Source organism: Entelurus aequoreus, linkage group LG20, assembly GCF_033978785.1.
Source record: "Entelurus aequoreus isolate RoL-2023_Sb linkage group LG20, RoL_Eaeq_v1.1, whole genome shotgun sequence".
Lineage (NCBI taxonomy): Eukaryota > Metazoa > Chordata > Actinopteri > Syngnathiformes > Syngnathidae > Entelurus > Entelurus aequoreus.
In genome coordinates this window covers 51129604-51156399 of record NC_084750.1, presented here as the reverse complement: position 1 = coordinate 51156399, position 26796 = coordinate 51129604, and the positions used below count along the sequence as shown (strand labels likewise).

General features: G+C 38.8%; 1 protein-coding gene across 5 annotated transcripts; it reads right to left on the bottom strand.

The window, feature by feature from the left end:
- Positions 1 to 136: 136 nt before the first annotated feature.
- LOC133636355 (zinc finger protein 25-like) lies at positions 137 to 26255 on the bottom strand. Of its 5 annotated transcripts, none has more exons than XM_062030332.1 (5): positions 25855 to 26255; positions 23519 to 23764; positions 19375 to 19806; positions 4026 to 4364; positions 137 to 331 (listed from the first exon to the last, which is right to left on the bottom strand). In XM_062030332.1, the coding sequence occupies exons 1-5, from the start codon at positions 25946 to 25948 to the stop codon at positions 243 to 245; spliced, it is 1200 nt and encodes a 399-aa protein (XP_061886316.1). In that variant the 5' UTR covers positions 25949 to 26255; the 3' UTR covers positions 137 to 242. The 5 variants fall into 5 exon arrangements, with proteins under 5 accessions (XP_061886316.1, XP_061886318.1, XP_061886313.1 ...); XM_062030334.1 differs by having other exon boundaries at positions 185 to 393; positions 4192 to 4364; XM_062030329.1 differs by lacking the exon at positions 137 to 331 and having other exon boundaries at positions 3350 to 4364.
- Between the last annotated feature and the right edge of the window lie 541 nt (positions 26256 to 26796).

Genomic DNA, 26796 nt, shown 5'->3' with positions numbered 1-26796 from the left:
TGTGATTCAAGATGGAGTGCCAAACCCAAAAAAAGTAATCCAGTAAATGTTTCAAAAATGTTTGAAAAGGTAGCACATCCCAAAATTAAGACTAGTAGGACAAAATACTCACATTTCACTTGATTTATTGCTCACATCAAAAAAGAGGAACGCTTACGCGTTTCGGCACGTGGCCTTCGTCAGAGCGTTTAAGAGTACATACAATTTCAGTGTCAATTTATACATACACACACACTCAGAGTTCACAACTGGGAATTGGATCCAATTACTGGGGAACCAATCACATGTCTTCTTCCTTGCTGATGCTGGGACCAATTTTCAGGTGGAGCTTCTGCAAAACACTGTTGTTAGGACTAGCATACACTAGATGGCACTGGACTGGATACTGGATGACTACAATGACACAGAAGGAACAATTATGTTAAAAAACATTTTAGGCTATAGTCATCATTGAGTCCATTTGGTGTCATAGTATTGAGTGTGTAGATCCAGAACATTTCTCTCTGTGATAGTTTTTTCAAAATATCTCCTCCTCTTTTGGGCATCATGATTTGTTCAATCCCATAGAATCTTAATGAAGAGGGTGAACCGTGGTTTGCTTCAGAGTAATGTCTTGCAATGGCATAGTCCATATTGCCTGTACGAATTGCTGTTTTGTGCTCAGATATTCTTTGTTTTAGCGGCCTTTTGGTTTTTCCAATGTAGGCTAAGCTACAGGGACATAATAGCATGTAGACCACATGAGTTGACTTACAGTTGATGAATTCCCTTATTGGAATTTTCTTCCCAGTGTGAGGATGGTTAAATGATTTAGTTTTTGTTGTATTGTTACAGCAGGCACAGTTACCACATCTATACATGCCTGTTGTTGTTGTTGTTGTCAACCATGTGGTGGTCTTTTTGGGAATCATATTCTTATACATGACCATGTTTTTAATTGTAGGCGCTCTCCTGAAAGCAAAAAGAGGTGGGGATTTGCAGAGGTCCTTTAGTGTTTCTTCTGCTTGGAGCACATGCCAGTGTTTCTTGAGTGTCTCCTTTATTTGTGAAGCACAATGGTTGAATTCAGTGGAGAAACAGGCCCGGCTTGGATTCTTAGTTTTCTGAATGTTGGACAGGAGATCAGTACGAGCAGTAGTATTAGCTCGCTGTATGGCTTTCTGAATAGAGTTAGAGGCATAACCTCTTTCTTTGAACCGAGCAGCCATGATTATTTCTTTGGAGTGAAAGTCCTCAAGGTCTGAACAGTTGCGTTTGAGCCTCAAAAACTGACCCACTGGGATATTGTCCTTTAGGGGTTTGGGATGATTGCTTGTGGCATGTAATATTGAATTTCGTTCCATATCTTTTCTATAAATAGAAGTGTGAATAGCTCCTGTTTCATCTTTATGTATGCTCAAATCCAAATAATTAATCTTTTCAGTGCTATGTTCACAGGTGAATTTAAGGAACGCTGAACTATTGTTGAGATATTTCACAAAGTCCATCAATTCTTCTTGCGTCCCCTCCCAAAATATCAGGATGTCATCAATGTATCGTTTGTACAGTTTTATATTTGAATGGTAAGGGTTACTATTTGGGTCATGTATGACTTCTTCTTCCCATTTCCCTACCACTAATCCAGCTACAGAGGGCGCTGTTGCGGTCCCCATCGCAGTCCCTGCTTGTTGGAGATACCATTTGGAGTCATACAGCATGTAGTTGTGACTCAGTACATAGTGTAACAATTCTAATAGAAATTCATTAGGGGGATTGTGTGTTGCTTCTCTCTTGGATAGGTAATAGGCCACAGAGTTCAAAGCATCTTCATGGGGAATGCAACCATATAGGTTTTCAACATCAAGAGACACCAATATTGTATTCTGATTTGCAGTATATTCAGTCAGACAGTTAAGTACATCTTTTGTGTCTCCAAGGTAGGCGGGTAGGTCTTTCACAAAATCTTTCAAGAAGAAGTCAACATATTTTGACAATGGTTCAGTCACTGAGCCTCTTCCTGAGACTATTGGCCTCAATGGGGGTTCTGTAGGATGTTTATGGATTTTGGGAAGACAATATATGATGGGGGTGACTGGGTGCTGGTTAGTCAGATAGGCATGCTCATTTTTTGTGATCCAGTTTGATTCGAATGCAACTTTCAGCAGACTGTCAATTTCAGATTTAAATTCATCCATAGGATTTTTCTCTAGCTTCCTGTAGGTGGGGCTGTTCAAAAGTTCAAGCATTTTCTGATGGTAGTATTCAGTGTCAAGGATACACACAGCTCCTGCTTTGTCTGCTGAGCGGGTAGTGATTTCTGGATTGTTCTCCAACTCTTCTAATGCATTGCGCTCTTCAGAACTCAAGTTTGAGTATTTTGGGCCTTTATCTTTTTTTAACATTTTTTCAAGATCATTCTCAACTAATTTGTTAAATGTCAAAATCGCAGGGCTTAGGTTGGTGAAAGGGCAAAATGATGACTTTGGAGCAAAGGGAGAAGGTTTTTGTGTTCCAGTTTTACTCTCTTCACTTTGTGATGACTGTTCAGTTGAATATGCTGCATTTTTATGGAGAGGAGAGAAAAAGTGTTTCAAATGAAGTTGTCTCATGAACTTATAGGTGTCAACTTTTAGGTTGAAAGCATTGACTTTGTTGGTTACTGCAAATGAAAGACCTTTATTTAGAACTGAGGTTTGGGCTGGGGTGAGTGGAACTTTAGACAGATTCACTATGGGTGATTGGATTGTCTTGGGGATCTCCTGGGTGGACCTCTTCCCTCGTTTGCCCCGCCTCGTCTTCCTCTTCCTCTTCCACGTTGGTGTGGGTGGGGTAGATCTAAAAAAGGTGCTCTGCGGTTGGTTGTCAGATCCTCACTCTCACTTGATTGGTCACTCACAGCTGAGGGATAGTCATCAGATTGACGATAGACACCTGGTTTGGCTCTGATTCTCTGTCTTCCTCTGTAGGTTGGTTTTTGCCATTGGTAAACTGTTCCCTCTTTGTAGTCATTCAAATCACGTTGGTATTTCTTCATTTTGTATTGTTTGAGTTGTATCTTGAATGAGTCCAATGACTTCAACATTTTCTCTTCCATTTGGGTGACCTCCTCTAATCCCTGGAGGTTGTGAATTTTTGTCTCAAGAGCTTTTATGGTTTCAAGTTTTTTTGACTGCTCAGCTTTTGACTTTTCAATGATCAATACTTCTAGATCTAATGAACATTTGTTTAGGATTTGTTCCCACTTCTTCATAAAGTCAGGGTCATCTGTGCCAAAGGCTGGAATTTTGTTGATTCGAAGCCCTCTGGGGATACGTTGCTGTCGTCTGTACTCAGACAGTGTAACAGCATGCCACAGTAATCGTGTCTCCTGTTTCTTTAAATCTTCAAGTTCAGAAAAAAGGCCTTTAGTATCTGTGCTTGCTTAAAAGGTTTCTCACCTGTGTGTGTTCTCATGTGTGTGGTCATGAAACCCTTTCTGGAGAAAGTAGTCTTACAAACAGAGCAAGTAAAAGGTTTCTCACCTGTGTGTGTTCTCATGTGTGTGGTCATGCATTCCTTTGTGGAGAAACTCTTCTTGCAAACAGAGCAAATAAAAGGTTTCTCACCTGTGTGAGTTCTGATGTGTAATATGATGTCCTTCTTATTGTTGAATCTTTTAGCACAAGCTGAGCAATTAAAAGGTTTCTCTCCAGTGTGTGTTCTCATGTGTCTGATCATGTCACCCTTTCTGGAGAAACTCTTCTTACACACAGAGCAAGTAAAAGGTTTCTCACCAGTGTGTGTTCTCATGTGTAATATCATGTCATACTTAGTGTTGAATCTTTTAGCACAAGCTGAGCAAGGAAAAGGTTTCTCTCCAGTGTGTGTTCGTATGTGTCTGGTCATGTGTTCCTTTTGGGAGAAACTCTTCTTACAAACAGAGCAAATAAAATGTTTCTCTCCAGTGTGTGTTCTCATGTGTCTTGTAAAATAACTCTTCAGTCTAAATGATTTCCCACATTGAGAGCAGTCAAAGTGTTTGTTGTTAGTGTGATGTCTCGTATCACCTTTAGAGTCATTTTGACTCTCCAAAGGTTTTTGGATGTGGTCACTGTGATCAGAAGAGTGTGACATCATGTGGTCCATGTCTGACAGTGGAGCAAAGATGCTGTCTGGTTCTGACTTTATATCTTCACAATGCTCTCCATCAGCTTCTGTGATGTGTTGACTTACAAGCTCCGCCCCTCTGTTCTCCTCACTTTGACTGTGATGAAGCTGTAAGGACTGAGCTTCATCTTCATCATGAAGCTGCTCCTCTTTAATGTGGGAGGGGGCCTGTAGCTCCTTCTGTCCCACACTGGTGTGCCACTCCTCTTCATGACTCCCCGCTGACACCCGCTGGACGTCTGCAGAACAAATGAGGTGTTACTGTATTGAAGTTTGCAGTATTCAAACTATTGACATGTGAGCTAGGCCAAATAGACAGTGATGGGCAAGCTACCTGGACAATGTAGTAAGCTAAGCTACAAGTTACTCTCAATTAAATGGAGCTAAGCTATCCTCAAAGAATTGGAGCACGCTACACTACAAGCTACACTGCAAAAGTAGCTTTTATAGCATATATATATATATATATATATATATATATATATATATATATATATATATATATATATATATATATATATATATATATATATATATATATATATATATATTGGCCCACATGTATAATATCAATGTTTATGTTGTCCATGGAAAGAAGATAGTAAGAAGCAAAAGACAAACATGGATGACAAAAGGACAGAAAAATGCTTGTCACAAAAAAAAGACATTATATGGAATATTAATAACACAGACATCTATAGAGGCAGAAAATAAGTATAAGAAATATAAAAACCAGCTAATTGGTATACTAGGAACATGTAAGAAGGAATACTACAGACAATTATTAAAGAAGAACAGAAACAACATGAGAGCAACATCCTAAATAGCATCATTAAAAATGCTGCTAAGAAAGATTACCCCCAGTACTTTCTACATGGAAATACAAAAAAATGACAATATGAACCAAATAGTTGAACGTTTTAATGATGACTTTGTTAAAAATGTGGAAGAAAGATTTCCAAATGCAGATGATGGATCAGTTGAGGACTTGAGTGAGCTCATAGACAGAAATCCCAATTCCATGTTTCTTAAGAACGTGACAAAAGAAGAAATAATCCAAATTGTAAAACATTGTAAATCCAAGACCTCAAGCGACTGTCATGGAATAGATATGGTAACCATAAAAAAAGGTTATAGAAGACATTTCAGAACCTCTGACATATATCAGCAACGTATCATTTCTAACCGGCAAATTCCCTGACAAAATGAAAATTGCAAAAGTCGTACCAATTTCTAAGAATGGAGACATACACCAGTTTACTAACTACACACCAGAATTCACAGCAAATATCTCAACATGGATAGCATTAATCCAAATAACAGAGGAAATGAGCAATGCAAAAGATGGTAAAGAATGTGCGGCCGCAGTATTCATGGACTTAACTAAAGCATTTAACACAATTAATCATGATATAGCTGAGATAGGCTCCAGCGCCCCTGCGACCCCGAAGGGAGTAAGCGGTAGAAAATGGATGGATGGATGGATTTTAATAACAAAACTAGAAGGATATGGCATCAGAGGTTTGGTCTTGAACTGGGTAAGAAGCTATTTAACCAACAGGAAGCAATATGTGAAGATGGGTGAAAATATGTCAACACGGCTAGATATATCCTGTGGTGTACCCCAGGGATCAATACTGGGACCAAGATTGTTTAATCTTTATACAAACCACATATGTAAAGTTACAAAGGACTTAAAGTTAGTTTTATTTGCAGATGATACAACAGTGTTTTGTTCAGGAGAGAACACACAGAAGATAATACAAACAATAACAGAAGAAATGAACACATTAAAAAGATGCTTTGACAAAAACAGACAATCCTTGAGTCTCAGTAAAAGTAAAATAATGCTATTTGGTAACAGTAGAAAAGAGCATCACACACAAATACAAAAGACGGAGTAGACATTGAAAGGGTAAAAGAAACCAGATTGTTGGGAGTATTAATAGATGATCAAATTAACTGGAAATCTCATATATAAAACATACAACATAAGGTGGCAAAAAACATTTCAATAATGAATAAAGCATAATATGTCCTGGGACAAAAATGACTTCATATTCTCTACTGCTCACTAGTGTTACATATCTGACTTATTGTGTAGAAATATGGGAAATAAGTACAAAAGTACACTTCATTCATTAACTGTGTTACAAAAAAGATCAGTTATAATAATACATCATGTTGGATATAGACAACATACAAACACTTTATTTATTCAATCACAAATACTGAAGTTCCACCACATAGTGAATTTGCAAACAGCTAAAATGATACACAAAGCAAACTATAATCTGCTAGCCAAGAATGTACAACAATTCTCAACTAAAGAGGAGAAATATAATCTTAGAGAAAAATGTAATTAAAACATTTGTATGCACGTACAACACTTAAGACCTTCAGTATATCAGTATGTGGAATTAAATGATGGAATGGATGAAGCAAAGCAATCAAACAATGTACTAATATGATCCACTTCAAGAAACTCTTCACACTTAAAGTGTTTACAAAGTACAAAGAAGAAGAACCATGATAAACATTCTCAATTTATTTCATCCATCATTCATTTTCTACATCATCTTACTCATCTCACCATATGAAATATAACTTACTTCACTCATTATTATTGATTTATTTGTATTGTGATTACTTATGGAGTATATTGTGAATACATTGACAACAGGAAGTCAACTAAAGTTTTAGCAACTGTTATGTAAAAGAAAAGTGGTAGGATTAAATAAGCTCTGCTTCTTCCTACTCCTTTTCTAACATGTTCAATAGACTAACTGGAAATTGTGATGTATCATGTTGTATGCATGCATGTGTGATGTATCATGTTGTATGCATGCATGTGTGATGTATCATGTTGTATGCATGCATGTGTGATGTATCATGTTGTATGCATGCATGTGTGATGTATCATGTTGTATGCATGCATGTGTGATGCATCATGTTGTATGCATGCATGTGTGATGTATCATGTTGTATGCATGCATGTGTGATGTATCATGTTGTATGCATGCATGTGTGATGTATCATGTTGTATGCATGCATGTGTGATGTATCATGTTGTATGCATGCATGTGTGATGTATCACGTTGTATGCATGCATGTGTGATGTATCATGTTGTATGCATGCATGTGTGATGTATCATGTTGTATGCATGCATGTGTGATGTATCATGTTGTATGCATGCATGTGTGATGTATCATGTTGTATGCATGCATGTGTGATGTATCACGTATGCATGCATGTGTGATGTATCATGTTGTATGCATGCATGTGTGATGTATCATGTTGTATGCATGCATGTGTGATGCATCATGTTGTATGCATGCATGTGTGATGCATCATGTTGTATGCATGCATGTGTGATGCATCATGTTGTATGCATGCATGTGTGATGTATCATGTTGTATGCATGCATGTGTGATGCATCATGTTGTATGCATGCATGTGTGATGTATCATGTTGTATGCATGCATGTGTGATGTATCATGTTGTATGCATGCATGTGTGATGTATCATGTTGTATGCATGCATGTGTGATGTATCATGTTGTATGCATGCATGTGTGATGCATCATGTTGTATGCATGCATGTGTGATGTATCATGTTGTATGCATGCATGTGTGATGTATCATGTTGTTTGCATGCATGTGTGATGTATCATGTTGTATGCGTGCATGTGTGATGTATCATGTTGTATGCGTGCATGTGTGATGTATCATGTTGTATGCGTGCATGTGTGATGTATCATGTTGTATGCGTGCATGTGTGATGTATCATGTTGTATGCATGCATGTGTGATGTATCATGTTGTATGCATGTGTGATGTATCATGTTGTATGCATGCATGTGTGATGTATCATGTTGTATGCATGCATGTGTGATGCATCATGTTGTATGCATGCATGTGTGATGTATCATGTTGTATGCATGCATGTGTGATGTATCATGTTGTTTGCATGCATGTGTGATGTATCATGTTGTATGCATACATGTGTGATGTATCATGTTGTATGCATGCATGTGTGATGTATCATGTTGTATGGATACATGTGTGATGCATCATGTTGTATGCGTGCATGTGTGATGTATCATGTTGTATGCATGCATGTGTGATGTATCATGTTGTATGCGTGCAAGTGTGATGTATCATGTTGTATGCGTGCATGTGTGATGTATCATGTTGTATGCGTGCATGTGTGATGTATCATGTTGTATGCGTGCATGTGTGATGTATCATGTTGTATGCGTGCATGTGTGATGTATCATGTTGTATGCATGCATGTGTGATGTATCATGTTGTATGCATGCATGTGTGATGTATCATGTTGTATGCATGCATGTGTGATGTATCATGTTGTATGCATGCATGTGTGATGTATCACGTTGTATGCATGCATGTGTGATGTATCATGTTGTATGCATGCATGTGTGATGTATCATGTTGTATGCATGCATGTGTGATGTATCATGTTGTATGCATGCATGTGTGATGTATCATGTTGTATGCATGCATGTGTGATGTATCACGTATGCATGCATGTGTGATGTATCATGTTGTATGCATGCATGTGTGATGTATCATGTTGTATGCATGCATGTGTGATGCATCATGTTGTATGCATGCATGTGTGATGCATCATGTTGTATGCATGCATGTGTGATGCATCATGTTGTATGCATGCATGTGTGATGTATCATGTTGTATGCATGCATGTGTGATGCATCATGTTGTATGCATGCATGTGTGATGTATCATGTTGTATGCATGCATGTGTGATGTATCATGTTGTATGCATGCATGTGTGATGTATCATGTTGTATGCATGCATGTGTGATGTATCATGTTGTATGCATGCATGTGTGATGCATCATGTTGTATGCATGCATGTGTGATGTATCATGTTGTATGCATGCATGTGTGATGTATCATGTTGTTTGCATGCATGTGTGATGTATCATGTTGTATGCGTGCATGTGTGATGTATCATGTTGTATGCGTGCATGTGTGATGTATCATGTTGTATGCATGCATGTGTGATGTATCATGTTGTATGCATGCATGTGTGATGCATCATGTTGTTTGCATGCGTGTGTGATGTATCATGTTGTATGCATACATGTGTGATGTATCATGTTGTATGCATGCATGTGTGATGTATCATGTTGTATGCATGCATGTGTGATGTATCATGTTGTATGCATGCATGTGTGATGTATCACGTTGTATGCATGCATGTGTGATGCATCACATTGTATGCATGCATGTGTGATGTATCATGTTGTATGCATGCATGTGTGATGTATCATGTTGTTTGCATGCATGTGTGATGTATCATGTTGTATGCATACATGTGTGATGTATCATGTTGTATGCATGCATGTGTGATGTATCATGTTGTATGGATACATGTGTGATGCATCATGTTGTATGCGTGCATGTGTGATGTATCATGTTGTATGCGTGCATGTGTGATGTATCATGTTGTATGCGTGCAAGTGTGATGTATCATGTTGTATGCGTGCATGTGTGATGTATCATGTTGTATGCGTGCATGTGTGATGTATCATGTTGTATGCGTGCATGTGTGATGTATCATGTTGTATGCGTGCATGTGTGATGTATCATGTTGTATGCATGCATGTGTGATGTATCATGTTGTATGCATGCATGTGTGATGTATCATGTTGTATGCATGCATGTGTGATGTATCATGTTGTATGCATGTGTGATGTATCATGTTGTATGCATGCATGTGTGATGTATCATGTTGTATGCATGCATGTGTGATGCATCATGTTGTATGCATGCATGTGTGATGTATCATGTTGTATGCATGCATGTGTGATGCATCATGTTGTTTGCATGCATGTGCGATGTATCATGTTGTATGCATACATGTGTGATGTATCATGTTGTATGCATGCATGTGTGATGTATCATGTTGTATGCATACATGTGTGATGTATCATGTTGTATGCGTGCATGTGTGATGTATCATGTTGTATGCATGCATGTGTGATGTATCATGTTGTATGCATGCATGTGTGATGTATCATGTTGTATGCATGCATGTGTGATGTATCATGTTGTATGCATGCATGTGTGATGTATCATGTTGTATGCATGCATGTGTGATGTATCATGCTGTATGCATGCATGTGCGATGTATCATGTTGTATGCATGCATGTGTGATGTATCATGTTGTATGCATGCATGTGTGATGTATCATGTTGTATGCATGCATGTGTGATGTATCATGTTGTATGCATGCATGTGTGATGCATCATGTTGTTTGCATGCGTGTGTGATGTATCATGTTGTATGCATACATGTGTGATGTATCATGTTGTATGCATGCATGTGTGATGTATCATGTTGTATGCATGCATGTGTGATGTATCATGTTGTATGCATGCATGTGTGATGTATCACGTTGTATGCATGCATGTGTGATGCATCACATTGTATGCATGCATGTGTGATGTATCATGTTGTATGCATGCATGTGTGATGTATCATGTTGTTTGCATGCATGTGTGATGTATCATGTTGTATGCATACATGTGTGATGTATCATGTTGTATGCATGCATGTGTGATGTATCATGTTGTATGCATACATGTGTGATGCATCATGTTGTATGCGTGCATGTGTGATGTATCATGTTGTATGCGTGCATGTGTTATGTATCATGTTGTATGCGTGCAAGTGTGATGTATCATGTTGTATGAGTGCATGTGTGATGTATCATGTTGTATGTGTGCATGTGTGATGTATCATGTTGTATGCGTGTATGTGTGATGTATCATGTTGTATGCGTGCATGTGTGATGTATCATGTTGTATGCGTGCATGTGTGATGTATCATGTTGTATGCATGCATGTGTGATGTATCATGTTGTATGCATGCATGTGTGATGTATCATGTTGTATGCATGTGTGATGTATCATGTTGTATGCATGCATGTGTGATGTATCATGTTGTATGCATGCATGTGTGATGTATCATGTTGTATGCATGCATGTGTGATGCATCATGTTGTATGCATGCATGTGTGATGTATCATGTTGTATGCATGCATGTGTGATGTATCATGTTGTTTGCATGCATGTGTGATGTATCATGTTGTATGCATACATGTGTGATGTATCATGTTGTATGCATGCATGTGTGATGTATCATGTTGTATGCATACATGTGTGATGCATCATGTTGTATGCGTGCATGTGTGATGTATCATGTTGTATGCGTGCAAGTGTGATGTATCATGTTGTATGCGTGCATGTGTGATGTATCATGTTGTATGCATGCATGTGTGATGTATCATGTTGTATGCATGCATGTGTGATGTATCATGTTGTATGCATGCATGTGTGATGTATCATGTTGTATGCATGCATGTGTGATGTATCATGTTGTTTGCATGCATGTGTGATGTATCATGTTGTATGCATGCATGTGTGATGTATCATGTTGTATGCATGCATGTGTGATGTATCATGTTGTATGCATGCATGTGTGATGTATCATGTTGTATGCATGCATGTGTGATGTATCATGTTGTATGCATGCATGTGTGATGTATCATGTTGTATGCATGCATGTGTGATGTATCATGTTGTATGCATGCATGTGTGATGTATCATGTTGTATGCATGCATGTGTGATGTATCATGTTGTATGCATGCATGTGTGATGTATCATGTTGTATGCATGCATGTGTGATGTATCATGTTGTATGCATGCATGTGTGATGTATCATGTTGTATGCATACATGTGTGATGTATCATGTTGTATGCATGCATGTGTGATGTATCATGTTGTATGCATGCATGTGTGATGTATCATGTTGTATGCGTGCATGTGTGATGTATCATGTTGTATGCGTGCATGTATGATGTATCATGTTGTATGCGTGCATGTGTGATGTATCATGTTGTATGCATGCATGTGTGATGTATCATGTTGTATGCATGCATGCATGTGTGATGTATCATGTTGTATGCATGCATGTGTGATGTATCATGTTGTATGCGTGCATGTGTGATGTATCATGTTGTATGCGTGCATGTGTGATGTATCATGTTGTATGCGTGCATGTGTGATGTATCATGTTGTATGTGTGCATGTGTGATGTATCATGTTGTATGCATGCATGTGTGATGTATCATGTTGTATGCATGCATGTGTGATGTATCATGTTGTATGCATGCATGTGTGATGTATCATGTTGTATGCATGCATGTGTGATGTATCATGTAGTATGCATGCATGTGTGATGTATCATGTTGTATGCATGCATGTGTGATGTATCATGTTGTATGCATGCATGTGTGATGTATCATGTTGTATGCTTGCATGTGTGATGTATCATGTTGTATGCTTGCATGTTCCAAATAAAGTCAAAGTCAAGTCAAGTCAAGTCAACTAACACTTGGTGGACATTCAAGCCACAAAATGCAAATGGAGTATTGTTGGTGTATTTTGGATGGTTATAGAGGACCTCCCATTGGCTCCATTGCAAGTGGACTTTTATTTACATTTATGAGTTAGAATTAGGGCTGGGTGATACATGGAATATACTGGATATATTGTGGGTTTGTCTCTGTGCGATATAGAAAATGACTATATGGTGATATTGGAGTATACGTTCTCACACAGTTGCTTTTAGCTGCAGGCATTACACTACAGGCTCTTCTCACTCTTTCTTGTCTCTCCTTCTCACAGAGACATAAAACAAGCGCACCTTCTTACATACGTCACATACTGTCACGTGTGCAACGTCATACGCTCTCACGGAGCAGACAGGTAGTGGCATGGTAACGTTAGCTGTGGTGCTAGTGGTAATACGAGAGAAAGAAGCTGCCAATCTGGTAACAAATGAAGGAATAATTAATTCCCAAGACAAACAGCAGGGGGTCCATCGTCTGGCGGTGGTTTGGCTTCAAGCGGGTAGATGGTGAACAAGTATGCGGCAAAAGCGTTGCTACAAAAAGTAGCAGCACTGCTAATGTAGCATCCTTTGAAAAGTCACCCGCTAGAGAATGAAGAGTGCTTGAAACTCTGCATGTCAACATCTCCGTTCAGTGCCACACCCACAAAATGCCCAAGCAACCATTTCCACATCAACACCGTATGAAACAAATAGTCAACAACAGAAGGAGATAACGTCCGCAGGAACCTACCACATAGTGAAGGACATACACTATTTGATGTCCTATTATGCAGCTCATTTTTATTTGACACTTATTGAAATATCTTGTGTGACATCATACACAAAAGTGCACTTTATTTGTTTTAAACTATTGTAGTGGCGTTCTGTACAAAAAGTGCACTTTAATTTAGTGTTGTTTTGATTTGTCATCTTAGTGACATCATGCACAAAAGTGCACTAATAGCTTGTTTTAAAATGTCTCTGACAATCTTGAACTTTCTGTTTTGAAATGACATGAATGTTTGTGCCACTGCTTAATAACTGTTTAATAAATACACTTTTGCTAAATTGACTTAGTTGTGGTTTCCCTCTCTGCATGAAAGTTTAAATGTAGCATATATTAATGCAGTATGAAGAAGAATGTTTTAATGTAGACACATAGAATCATCATACTGCTGTGATTATATGCATCAAGTGTTCATTCAAGGCTAAGGCAAAATATCCACATATATATGGTGTATCGTGACATGGACTAAACATATCCACATATATATGGTGTATCATGACGTGGACTAAACATATCCACATATATATGGTGTATCGTGACATGGACTAAACATATCCACATATATATGGTGTATCGTGACATGGACTAAACATATCCACATATATATGGTGTATCGTGACATGGACTAAACATATCCACATATATATGGTGTATCGTGACATGGCCTAAACATATCCACATACATATGGTGTATCGTGACATGGACTAAACATATCCACATATATATGGTGTATCGTGACATGGACTAAACATATCCACATATATATGGTGTATCGTGACATGGACTAAACATATCCACATATATATGGTGTATCGTGACATGGACTAAACATATCCACATATATATGGTGTATCGTGACATGGCCTAAACATATCCACATACATATGGTGTATCGTGACATGGACTAAACATATCCACATATATATGGTGTATCGTGACATGGACTAAACATATCCACATATATATGGTGTATCGTGACATGGACTAAACATATCCACATATATATGGTGTATCGTGACATGGACTAAACATATCCACATATATATGGTGTATCGTGACATGGACTAAACATATCCACATATACATGGTGTATCGTGACATGGCCTAAACATATCCGCATATATATGGTGTATCGTGACATGGACTAAACATATCCACATATATATGGTGTATCGTGACATGGACTAAACATATCCACATATATATGGTGTATCGTGACATGGACTAAACATATCCACATATATATGGTGTATCGTGACATGGACTAAACATATCCACATATATATGGTGTATCGTGACATGGCCTAAACATATCCACATATATATGGTGTATCGTGACATGGACTAAACATATCCACATATACATGGTGTATCGTGACATGGCCTAAACATATCCACATATATATGGTGTATCGTGACATGGACTAAACATATCCACATATATATGGTGTATCGTGACATGGACTAAACATATCCACATATATATGGTGTATCGTGACATGGACTAAACATATCCACATATATATGGTGTATCGTGACATGGACTAAACATATCCACATATATATGGTGTATCGTGACATGGACTAAACATATCCACATATATATGGTGTATCGTGACATGGCCTAAACATATCCACATATATATGGTGTATCGTGACATGGCCTAAACATATCCACATATATATGGTGTATCGTGACATGGCCTAAACATATCCACATATATATGGTGTATCGTGTGACATGGCCTAAACATATCCACATATATATGGTGTATCGTGACATGGCCTAAACATATCCACATATATATGGTGTATCGTGACATGGCCTAAACATATCCACATATATATGGTGTATCGTGACATGGCCTAAACATATCCACATATATATGGTGTATCGTGACATGGCCTAAACATATCCACATATATATGGTGTATCGTGACATGGCCTAAACATATCCACATATATATGGTGTATCGTGACATGGCCTAAACATATCCACATATATATGGTGTATCGTGACATGGCCTAAACATATCCACATATATATGGTGTATCGTGACATGGCCTAAACATATCCACATATATATGGTGTATCGTGTGACATGGCCTAAACATATCCACATATATATGGTGTATCGTGACATGGCCTAAACATATTCACATATATATGGTGTATCGTGACATGGCCTAAACATATCCACATATATATGGTGTATCGTGACATGGCCTAAACATATCCACATACATATGGTGTATCGTGACATGGACTAAACATATCCACATATATATGGTGTATCATGACATGGCCTAAACATATCCTCATATATATGGTGTATCGTGACATGGACTAAACATATCCACATATATATGGTGTATCGTGACATGGCCTAAACATATCCACATATATATGGTGTATCGTGACATGGCCTAAACATATCCACATATATATGGTGTATCGTGACATGGCCTAAACATATCCACATATATATGGTGTATCGTGACATGGCCTAAACATATCCACATACATATGGTGTATCGTGACATGGACTAAACATATCCACATATATATGGTGTATCGTGACATGGCCTAAACATATCCACATATATATGGTGTATCGTGACATGGACTAAACATATCCACATATATATGGTGTATCGTGACATGGACTAAACATATCCACATATATATGGTGTATCGTGACATGGCCTAAACATATCCACATATATATGGTGTATCGTGACATGGACTAAACATATCCACATAAATATGGTGTATCGTGACATGGCCTAAACATATCCACATATATATGGTGTATCGTGACATGGCCTAAACATATCCACATATATATGGTGTATCGTGACATGGACTAAACATATCCACATATATATGGTGTATCGTGACATGGACTAAACATATCCACATATATATGGTGTATCGTGACATGGCCTAAACATATCCACATATATATGGTGTATCGTGACATGGCCTAAACATATCCACATATATATGGTGTATCGTGACATGGCCTAAACATATCCACATATATATGGTGTATCGTGACATGGCCTAAACATATCCACATATATATGGTGTATCGTGACATGGCCTAAACATATCCACATACATATGGTGTATCGTGACATGGACTAAACATATCCACATATATATGGTGTATCGTGACATGGCCTAAACATATCCACATACATATGGTGTATCGTGACATGGACTAAACATATCCACATATATATGGTGTATCGTGACATGGCCTAAACATATCCACATATATATGGTGTATCGTGACATGGACTAAACATATCCACATATATATGGTGTATCGTGACATGGCCTAAACATATCCACATATATATGGTGTATCATGACATGGACTAAACATATCCACATAAATATGGTGTATCGTGACATGGCCTAAACATATCCACATATATATGGTGTATCGTGACATGGCCTAAACATATCCACATATATATGGTGTATCGTGACATGGACTAAACATATCCACATATATATGGTGTATCGTGACATGGACTAAACATATCCACATATATATGGTGTATCGTGACATGGACTAAACATATCCACATACCGTAATTTCCGGACTATAAGCCGCTACTTTTTCCCCTCGTTCTGGTCCCTGCGGCTTATACAAGGGTGCGGCTTATATACAGCCTGTTCTTCTCCGACACCGACGAAGAGGATTTCGGTGGTTTTAGTACGCAGGAGGAAGACGATGACACAATGATTAAAGACTGACTTTTCATATACCGGTAGGCTGGTTATTTTATTATTATAGAGGTTTATTTGAAATAGGGACAGATACAAAAACATAGACATCTGAAACAGTTATCCGATGCATGCATCACAGTGTTTGTAGCCAAAGCTAATTTACAACACTTGTCCCCAACAACAACAACAACAACACAGATCCAACATCATTAAAATAGGAAAATAAAAAATAGAGTGAGTTGATAATAATGATAATAGTAATAACACAGACAAAGTGCAAACTAGATAAAAGCCAATAATAATAATAATAACACAGACAAAGTGCAGACTAGATAAAAACCAATTAGTAAAAATGAGTAAAAACTAAACATGGGAACACGATTGTTGCTCAACTAGCCATAATTTTGTTTGTTTTTTGAAAGTGACAAGTGCAGGTATACTTTTCATTTTGATAACGTACAGGCGAGCACTTTGTATTACTTTGCACCGTTGTATTATTTGTACTCTGCACGAATGCTGTTCGCCATGTCAAAGATGTGAAAGTTTGATTGAAAGATTTATTGTTAATAAATGGGACGCTTTGCGTTCCCAAACAGTCATCTCTGTCCCGACAATCCCCTCCGTGGTAGCAGGAAACCCTATATACTACGCTAATTACACATCAAAACCCTGCGGCTTATAGTCGGGTGCGGCTTATATATGGAGCAATCTGTATTTTCCCCTAAATTTGGCTGGTGCGGCTTATAGTCAGGTGCGGCTTATAGTCCGGAAATTACGGTATATATGGTGTATGGTGACATGGCCTAAACATATCCACATATATATGGTGTATCGTGACATGGACTAAACATATCCACATATATATGGTGTATCGTGACATGGCCTAAATATATCCACATATATATGGTGTATCGTGACATGGACTAAACATATCCACATATATATGGTGTATCGTGACATGGACTAAACATATCCACATATATATGGTGTATCGTGACATGGACTAAACATATCCACATATATATGGTGTATCGTGACATGGACTAAACATATCCACATATATATGGTGTATCGTGACTTGGCCTAAACATATCCACATATATATGGTGTATGGTGACATGGCCTAAACATATCCACATATATATGGTGTATCGTGACATGGACTAAACATATCCACATATATATGGTGTATGGTGACATGGCCTAAACATATCCACATACCGTAATTTCCGGACTATAAGCCGCACCTGACTATAAGCCGCACCAGCTAAATTTAGGGGAAAATACAGATTGCTCCATATATAAGCCGCACCCGACTATAAGCCGCAGGGTTTTGATGTGTTATTACCGTAGTATATAGGGGTTCCTGCTACCACGGAGGGGATTGTCGGGACAGAGATGACTGTTTGGGAACGCAAAGCGTCCCATTTATCAACAATAAATCTTTCAATCATTCAATCAAACTTTCACATCTTTGACATGGCGAACAGCATTCGTGCAGAGTACAAATAATACAACGGTGCAAAGTAATACAAAGTGCTCGCCTGTACGTTATCAAAATAACCAGCCTACCGGTATATGAAAAGTCAGTCTTTAATCATTGTGTCATCGTCTTCCTCCTGCGTACTAAAACCACCAAAATCCTCTTCGTCGGTGTCGGAGAAGAACAGGCCGTATATAAGCCGCACCCTTGTATAAGCCGCAGGGACCAGAACGAGGGGAAAAAGTAGCGGCTTATAGTCCGGAAATTACGGTATATATGGTGTATCGTGACATGGACTAAACATATCCACATATATATGGTGTATCGTGACATGGACTAAACATATCCACATATATATGGTGTATCGTGACATGGACTAAACATATCCACATATATATGGTGTATCGTGACATGGACTAAACATATCCACATATATATGGTGTATCGTGACATGGACTAAACATATCCACATAAATATGGTGTATCGTGACATGGACTAAACATATCCACATATTAATAAAAGGCCATATTGCCCAGCCCTAGCTAGAATGTGATTTTTTTAAAAATATATTCACCCTCATGTCTTTTATAATGATTGTGAACGATAGACAAATTCCCCCCCAAAAAGTGCAGTTCCCCTCTAAATTGCAATGATTAGATTTAAGACTTGAAGTGTATGAGCATGAAGTGATGAAGCCTACTTGGATGAGTCTTCTAAGACAAAGTGAACAGTCCAGTTGTGATGGATTGAATGCCCTGAGAATAAAATGATATGTGCTTACTTGGACTGTGATGAAGCTGTGAGGACTCAGGTGCTTTGTCTTCATGCTCTTCAGTCTTCACAGAGACAACAGTCATGACATCATCCTCCTCCTGCCCTACAACACACTCTCCCTCCTCTTTCATGTGGGGGGGCTGTGGATCCTCCTCCTCCTCTTTAATGTGGGTGGGCTGTGTATCCTCGTCTTCCTCTTTAATGTGGGTGGGCTGTGGATCATCCTCTTCATCTTTAATGTGGGTGGGCTGTGGATCATCCTCTTCATCTTTAATGTGGGTGGGCTGTGGATCATCCTCTTCCTTTTTAATGTGGGTGGGCTGTGGATCCTCCTCTTCATCTTTAATGTGGGTGGGCTGTGGATCATCCTCTTCCTTTTTAATGTGGGTGGGCTGTGGATCCTCCTCTTCCTCTTTAATGTGAAGGGGCTGCTGGACGTCTGTTGGGTAAATAAGTAAATAAGATAAAGAGAGAATAAAAATAGTTTTGGACTGACACTGTTAACACAATGACATTATTTGTTTTTTTTCGTGTGTTGTGTTAAAAATGTGTAGCAAAACAAAGCAGCATTGATTGAGGCATTCTTTACTTTACACTCACTGATATAAAGTGTGTAAATATTTTATTCTGTATACGGTCTATGACACCGAAACTTTATCTCTAAACTTAACCATAATTTGTGGTGTAGAATGACGTCTGGAACTCAAGATAGTTCCACATGTCTGGGAACGCCACCAACAGATAATCCCTGATATTACTCAACAAATCTTTAGGGATCTATTCCGTTTCATAATTATATTTTTTTCTCGTATCTGCTTTTTGCAGGAAGATCTAGGCTAGGGGTGTTTAAACTAATTTTAGATGAGGTGGCCACATGGAGGAAGATGTACTCCAAGTTGGCCGGACTGGTAAAATCACGGCAAGATAACTTAAAAATAAAGACAACTGCAGATGTTTTTCTTTGTTTAAAAATAGAACAAACACATTCTGAAAATGTAAAAATCATAATGTTGTTTTTTTACATACAATTATAATGTTTATAACAATAATGTTGGTGTTGGAGGAGTTGTGAATGACTGAAATATGAAATCTGTGCTGCAGTCTGCAGGTGTACCTAATGTTGTGGCCCAGCAGTCATTCACAACTCCTCCAACACGAACATTATTGTTTTTGCACTTTTTGGCTTCTTATTAAATAACTTTTTTAAATAGATTCAATCTTGCACGTGGAAAGTTTAAGTGTGGGCTTTAGTTGATATAACACTCCCGTCAGGGGGTGCATTATCCACCAGGAGGCGGGATTACTGCGAGCCTCAGCCAGTGCATCTTCGCAGCCGTTTTATGATTGCTCAGCACAAGAAATACGTTACACACATACAGTTGTTGACAAAATACACTGTACATTATATACCTCAGCTAACTAAACTATGGAAATGTACAATATAATTCATACAGCAATACGATCTCACTGCACAGCAGGCCAGCAGTTAGCCGGTCATTGCACAATCCACGGTGAGGCTCAACGCAGTGACGTGCCTCAACTGGCTGCTGATCACAGCAAGTCTCTTCTCAGTATTTGAACGGCAAATGTGAAAATTCAGCGATTTTGAATAAAAAATAATCTAAAACTGGTGAAGTTAAATGGAAAATAACTTTATAGTATAATCACTGATAGTATAATCACTGGATACATATAACAATTTAAATTTTTTTTTTTCTTTTTAAATTTTTTTTCTTTCCATGATGGCAGGTGAGGCCCCGCCTCACCTGCCTCCCCTGACTGCACGTCACTGCTAAACTCTCTGTTCTGGCAAAAGTGCTTGAATCCCTTATCAGTGAACAGATAAAATACTTTTTGGACACCAATTTTATTCTGTCACCTTTTCAGTCAGGTTTTGGCAGAAAACACAGTACTGTTACTGCTGCTATGAAGTTTATAAATGATGTAACTGAAGCTCTTGACAAGAAGCAGTGCTGTCTGTCCCTCTTTATTGACTTTTCATAGGCATTTCATACTGTAGATCATGTCATTTTAATCAAACGTCTTTCAGCTGTTGCTTTTTCTCAGCAAGCAGTTGGATGGTTTGCAAATGACCTCACAAGTAGAACTCAGGCTGTTCAGATAGAAGGTTCCTTCTCGGACGTACTGCAAGTGGAAAAGGGTGTCCCTCAAGGTTCTGTGTTGGGTCCGTTATTAATTAATAATTAATCATCTTGGACAGAATATTCCGAACTCAACTTTCCATTCCTACGCTGATGATACTGTCATATACTGCACAGCACCCACTCCTGCTGAGGCCTTTAAATATCTACAACATGCATTTGACAGAGTACAAGAACAACTTTGCTATCTTCAACTGCTTTTAAATGCAGAGAAAACAAAGTGTATGTTCTTTACCACATCAAAAACTGTAAGATCAGCACTGTGTGACAACATTTGAACAAGAAATGGGCAACAAATTGTGTTAGTATCTGCTTTTAAATATTTAGGATTTTTAATTGATGACCACTTGAGTTTTAAGGAGCACATCCAGTACGTTGTAAAAAAAAACCTGAAACTTTTACTGGGATTTTATTATAGAAACAAGTCTTGCTTTTCTTTTACCGTGAAACAGAAATTGGTGGAAACAACCTTTTTACCCGTTATTGACTATGGAGATGTGTTGTACATGAATGCTACTGCTGCTTGTCTCCACAAGCTGGATAGTGTGTACCACGGGGCACTGAGATTCATCACCAACTTACTCACCATTGTGTGTTTTACTCAATGGTTAACTTACTCACCCTTGTGTGTTATACTCAATGGTTAACTTACTCACCATTTTGTTATACTCAATGGTTAACTTACTCACCATTGTGTGTTATACTCAATGGTTAACTTACTCACCATTGTGTTATACTCAATGGTTAACTTACTCACCATTGTGTGTTATACTCAATGGTTAACTTACTCACCATTGTGTGTTTTACTCAATGGTTAACTTACTCACCATTGTGTGTTATACTCAATGGTTAACTTACTCACCATTGTGTGTTATACTCAATGGTTAACTGGACATCTTTATGTGCTCGACGCCTCAATCATTGGTATGTGTTCATCTACAAAACCATTCTGGGTATCACCCCATCTTATCTGTCTTGTCTTTTAACAAAGAAACAAGGAAGTCACAATCTTCTTTCAATGAATGTTCTGCAATTTGTCGTCCCCAAAGTAAGAACTGAACTGGGCAAGAAAGCATTTAGGTTTTCAGCAGCGAAGGCTTGGAATAACCTACAATCCAATATTCAACTTCAAACCCTTGTTACATTGAATGAGTTTAAAGCTTCTGTGAAAGGATTGCAGTCTACCTTGTCTGTATGCACATGTGTTATGTCAGCAAGTTTTAATGTTGTACATGTCATGTTTTATGTGTTGTTTACTGTTTTTAATGTAACCTTGCTGCTGCCCTCTTGGCCAGGTCTCCCTTGGAAAAGAGATATTTGATCTCAATGGGATTTGTACCTGGTTAAATAAAGAAAAAAAAAGAAATAAAGAAAAAACAACAGCTGTTTATTTCAAGTCTTAAAGAAGTCAACTATGTGTGCAGTGCAAGGTGAAATGCAGTTATGTCATCTTCTTGTCAATAACACACACATCACACTTTTGTGTGTGGTTGCTTCCTTATTTGTCATTATTCAAAGCTGATTTTAATGTGTAGCAGCGGCAGCTGAACTCAATGTGACAACGTGTCATAGTTACGTCAGTCAGCTGGAATTAAAAATACAAATAGTTGTGTCATTAGTCCAGAATCTTCACGGTCCTCATGGACGACATAATTAGGAACCAGTACTAAAAAAAAAATGGTACTTGGTATACATCCCTAATCTTCACCACTAAACCTTTGAAATATGCTGACATATGTGCTGCTAAAGGTAAATAAACAGTAGCCATATTGAAGGTTTGCCTTCATTTGACCACGTGAGGTAAGGAGGACGGCCTCTAGGTCACATGGTTACACCCCAGCAATTACATTGTTGATGATTGATGAGCATTCATTTTTAAATGGTGGTGTTAAAAAGCAAGTATATCTCCATCTTTAGTCATAAATGTGGCCCCCGGATGAACATGTGTCACAAACATTGTATTAGATGATATGTGGATGTTGTGCTTACTTGGACTGTGATGAAGCTGTGAGGACTCACGTGCTTTGTCTTCATGCTCTTCAGTCTTCACAGAGACAACAGTCATGACATCATCCTCCTCCTGCCCTACAGGACACTCTCCCTCCTCTTCCTCTTTCATGTGTGGATCCTCCTCGTCCCCTTTAAAATGTGAGGGCTGTGGATCCTCTAAAGTGAAACTGTCCCCCTGCAGATGAGAGAGACATTCTTCTTGGTGTCCAATCAGCTGATGGATGTCTACAGGACACAAACAAAACACATTTTAACTCCTACATGCTAAATATTAAATCGTACATGAAATATAGGGCTGTGGCTATTGAACATTTTATTAATCAAGTGTTCTACTGGGAATGTTTTTGATTAATCGAGTAACTGGATAAAACATAGTGTTGCTTGGTTAAAGATGAATTTAAGACATTTCACTTAATAATGAACGGCCAATTGGTTTGAGATGGTATGAGATCAAGATGTCATCTTTAGATCAGGCTTTGTTTTTTACACAATCACTGCCACATCAAAAAGTCAAAGTACCAATTTTTGTCACACACACACTAGGTGTGGCCAGATTGTTCCCTGCATTTGACCCATCCCCATTGATCACTCCCTGGGAGGTGAGAGGAGCAGTGAGCAGCAGCGGTGGCTGCGCCCAGCAATAACTTTTATGGTGATTTAACTCCTACTTCCAACCCTTGATGCTGAGTGCCAAGACTTCCGGATTTCAGTGCCTCTCCCGGAGCAAACATTCCCCGATTTTCACCCGGACAACAACATTGAGGGCGTGCCGTGATGGCACTGCCTTTAGCGTCCTCTACAACCTGTCGTCGCGTCCGCTTTTTCATCATACTATCTGCGTGCCGGCCCAGTCACATGTAGTATGCGGCCTCTGCTTACACACGTAAGTGACTGCAAGGCCTACTTGGTCAACAGCCATACAGGTCACACTGAGGGTGGCTGTATAAACAACTTTAACACTCTTATTAATATGCGCCACACTGTGAACCCACACCAAACAACAATGACAAACATATTTTGGGAGAACATCCGCACCGTAACACAACATAAACACAACAGAAAAAATACCCAGAATCCCTTGCATCCCTAACTCTTCCGGGCTACATTATTCACCCCCGCTACCACCAAACCCCGCCCACCACAACCAACGCACGGAGAGGGGAAGGGGGTGATGTGTGGGGGGGCAGGGTTGGGGGGCGGGGTTTGGTGGTAGCGGGGGTGTACAATGTAGCCCGGAAGAGTTAGGGATGCAAGGGATTCTGGGTATTTTTCTGTTGTGTTTATGTTGTGTTACGGTGCGGATGTTCTCCCAAAATGTGTTTGTCATTCTTGTTTGGTGTGGTTTCACAGTGTGGTGCATATTAGTAAGAGTGTTAAAGTTGTTTATACGTCCACCCTCAGTGTGACCTGTATGGCTGTTGACCAAGTATGCCTTGCAGTCACTCATGTGTGTCTGCAGAAGCCGCATACAACATGTAACTGGGCTGGCACGCTGTTTGTACAGGTTGTAGAGGGCGCTAAAGGTAGTGCCATCCCGGCACGCCTGTATTACTGTTGTTTGGGTGAAAATCAGCAGACATTTGTGAGAATAGTTACCCTGAAATTCGGGAGTCTCCCGGAAAAATCGGTAGGGTTGGCAAGTATGACGCTGTCAAGCGCCATTCATATAAAACTCGCGGGCCGCACTAACATTAAATTTTCATATTAAGGTGGGGGCCGTGTGTCTGGTTCATACATAGCACAAAGCAAAAAAAAACTTTGTATGGAGTGTTATTTCATTTTAAATTTCAAAATAGTTTTGTGGCTCCCATTGTTGTCTTTAAATTGTGGAACAGGTCAAAATGGCTCTTTGAGTGGTAAAGGTTGCCGACCCCTGTAGTAGGTTAATGGCTGCACCAATATGAAGGAAATAACAGGTCAGTATAGCTTTTACACACATAAATAACTTGTCAAACCTGCCAGCTAGCAGGCTAGGTTTACAGCGCCAGTTACCATAGTAACTGACTCTGACTTTGTCCTACCTCTCTATATTTGGAAGTAAAACTCTCGAGCTTTACATACTCAGGAGTTTGCACTTAACCTGCTCTCTGGAATATTCCCCCGGTGACTGTGTGAGTTTTGTGTAAACATGTTGATACACATTGTTACACACTGAGAGGAACATCAACCTCTCATAAATATTGTCTGGTTTTTATGAACAACATAAAACAATCAGTGCATCATCCAATTAATCTTCCTATAGGCAATCTATTGAAGAATAGTGTTAATAATAAATATAAAGTTAGTAAAGATGTGAGAGTAAGAAGTAAACAAACCTGTTGTGTGTAACACAACTTGATGTTGTCGCTCCTTCTCCTCTTTTGTTGGACAAAGTTCCTCCTCGTACTCTGCTATGGTTCTTTCGCACATTTTCACACAATCACAACACTTTACACTCACACTTGATCTCTGCTTAGCGATGTGTTTTCATCACTTCTTTGTTAGCAGCTAACAAGCTAAGCTAACTAGCAAGCAAAGCTAGATCGAGAAGCATCAAAGTGCGCTCAGACTAATATACAAACAGTTATTATTACTCTATTTAATAGAGTGTAATAAAGGACATATATGTGTGCATGGACGCACAGATTAAGAACACTGAACTGTGACGACTGCAATAACGTCTTCACCGTCAGACGCCATCTTGCCTTATCCTCGCCGTGTTTGCTTCGCGCGCAGTCTTGTCAGATCTCGCGAGAGAAACAAGTAACAAGCTCTTTTCCAGATCTCGCGAGAGAAACAAGTAAAACCAGCTGTTTTCCAGATCTCGCGAGAGAAACAAGTACAACCAGCTGTCGCCCCCATAGACATCTTATAAGTAGACGAAGCATTGGCTGCTGTGACGCAAGAAATTGGGCCGCCATCTTGAAGTGGTGATGAAGAGCCAGCGAGCAGCCTAAACTGACAGTTGACAGGTAGAAAACAAAGATGCTAAACTGACAGTTGACAGGTAGAAAACAAAGATGCTAAACTGACAGTTGACAGGTAGAAAACAAAAATGCTAAACTGACAGTTGACAGGTAGAAAACAAAGATGCTAAACTGACAGTTGACAGGTAGAAAACAAAGATGCTAAACTGACAGTTGACAGGTAGAAAACAAAGATGCTAAACTGACAGTTGACAGGTAGAAAACAAAGACGCTAAACTGACAGTTGACAGGTAGAAAACAAAGATGCTAAACTGACAGTTGACAGGTAGAAAACAAAGATGCTAAACTGAC

Coding starts and splice junctions, on each gene's coding strand:
- LOC133636355 (XM_062030329.1), bottom strand. CDS start 25,948: ATGTGCGAAAGAACCATAGCAGAGTACGAGGAGGAACTTTGTCCAACA. Junction 19,807..23,518: donor ACAGCTTCATCACAGTCCAA/GTAAGCACAACA, acceptor TTTACCCAACAG/ACGTCCAGCAGCCCCTTCAC. Junction 4,365..19,374: donor ACAGCTTCATCACAGTCCAA/GTAAGCACATAT, acceptor TTTGTTCTGCAG/ACGTCCAGCGGGTGTCAGCG.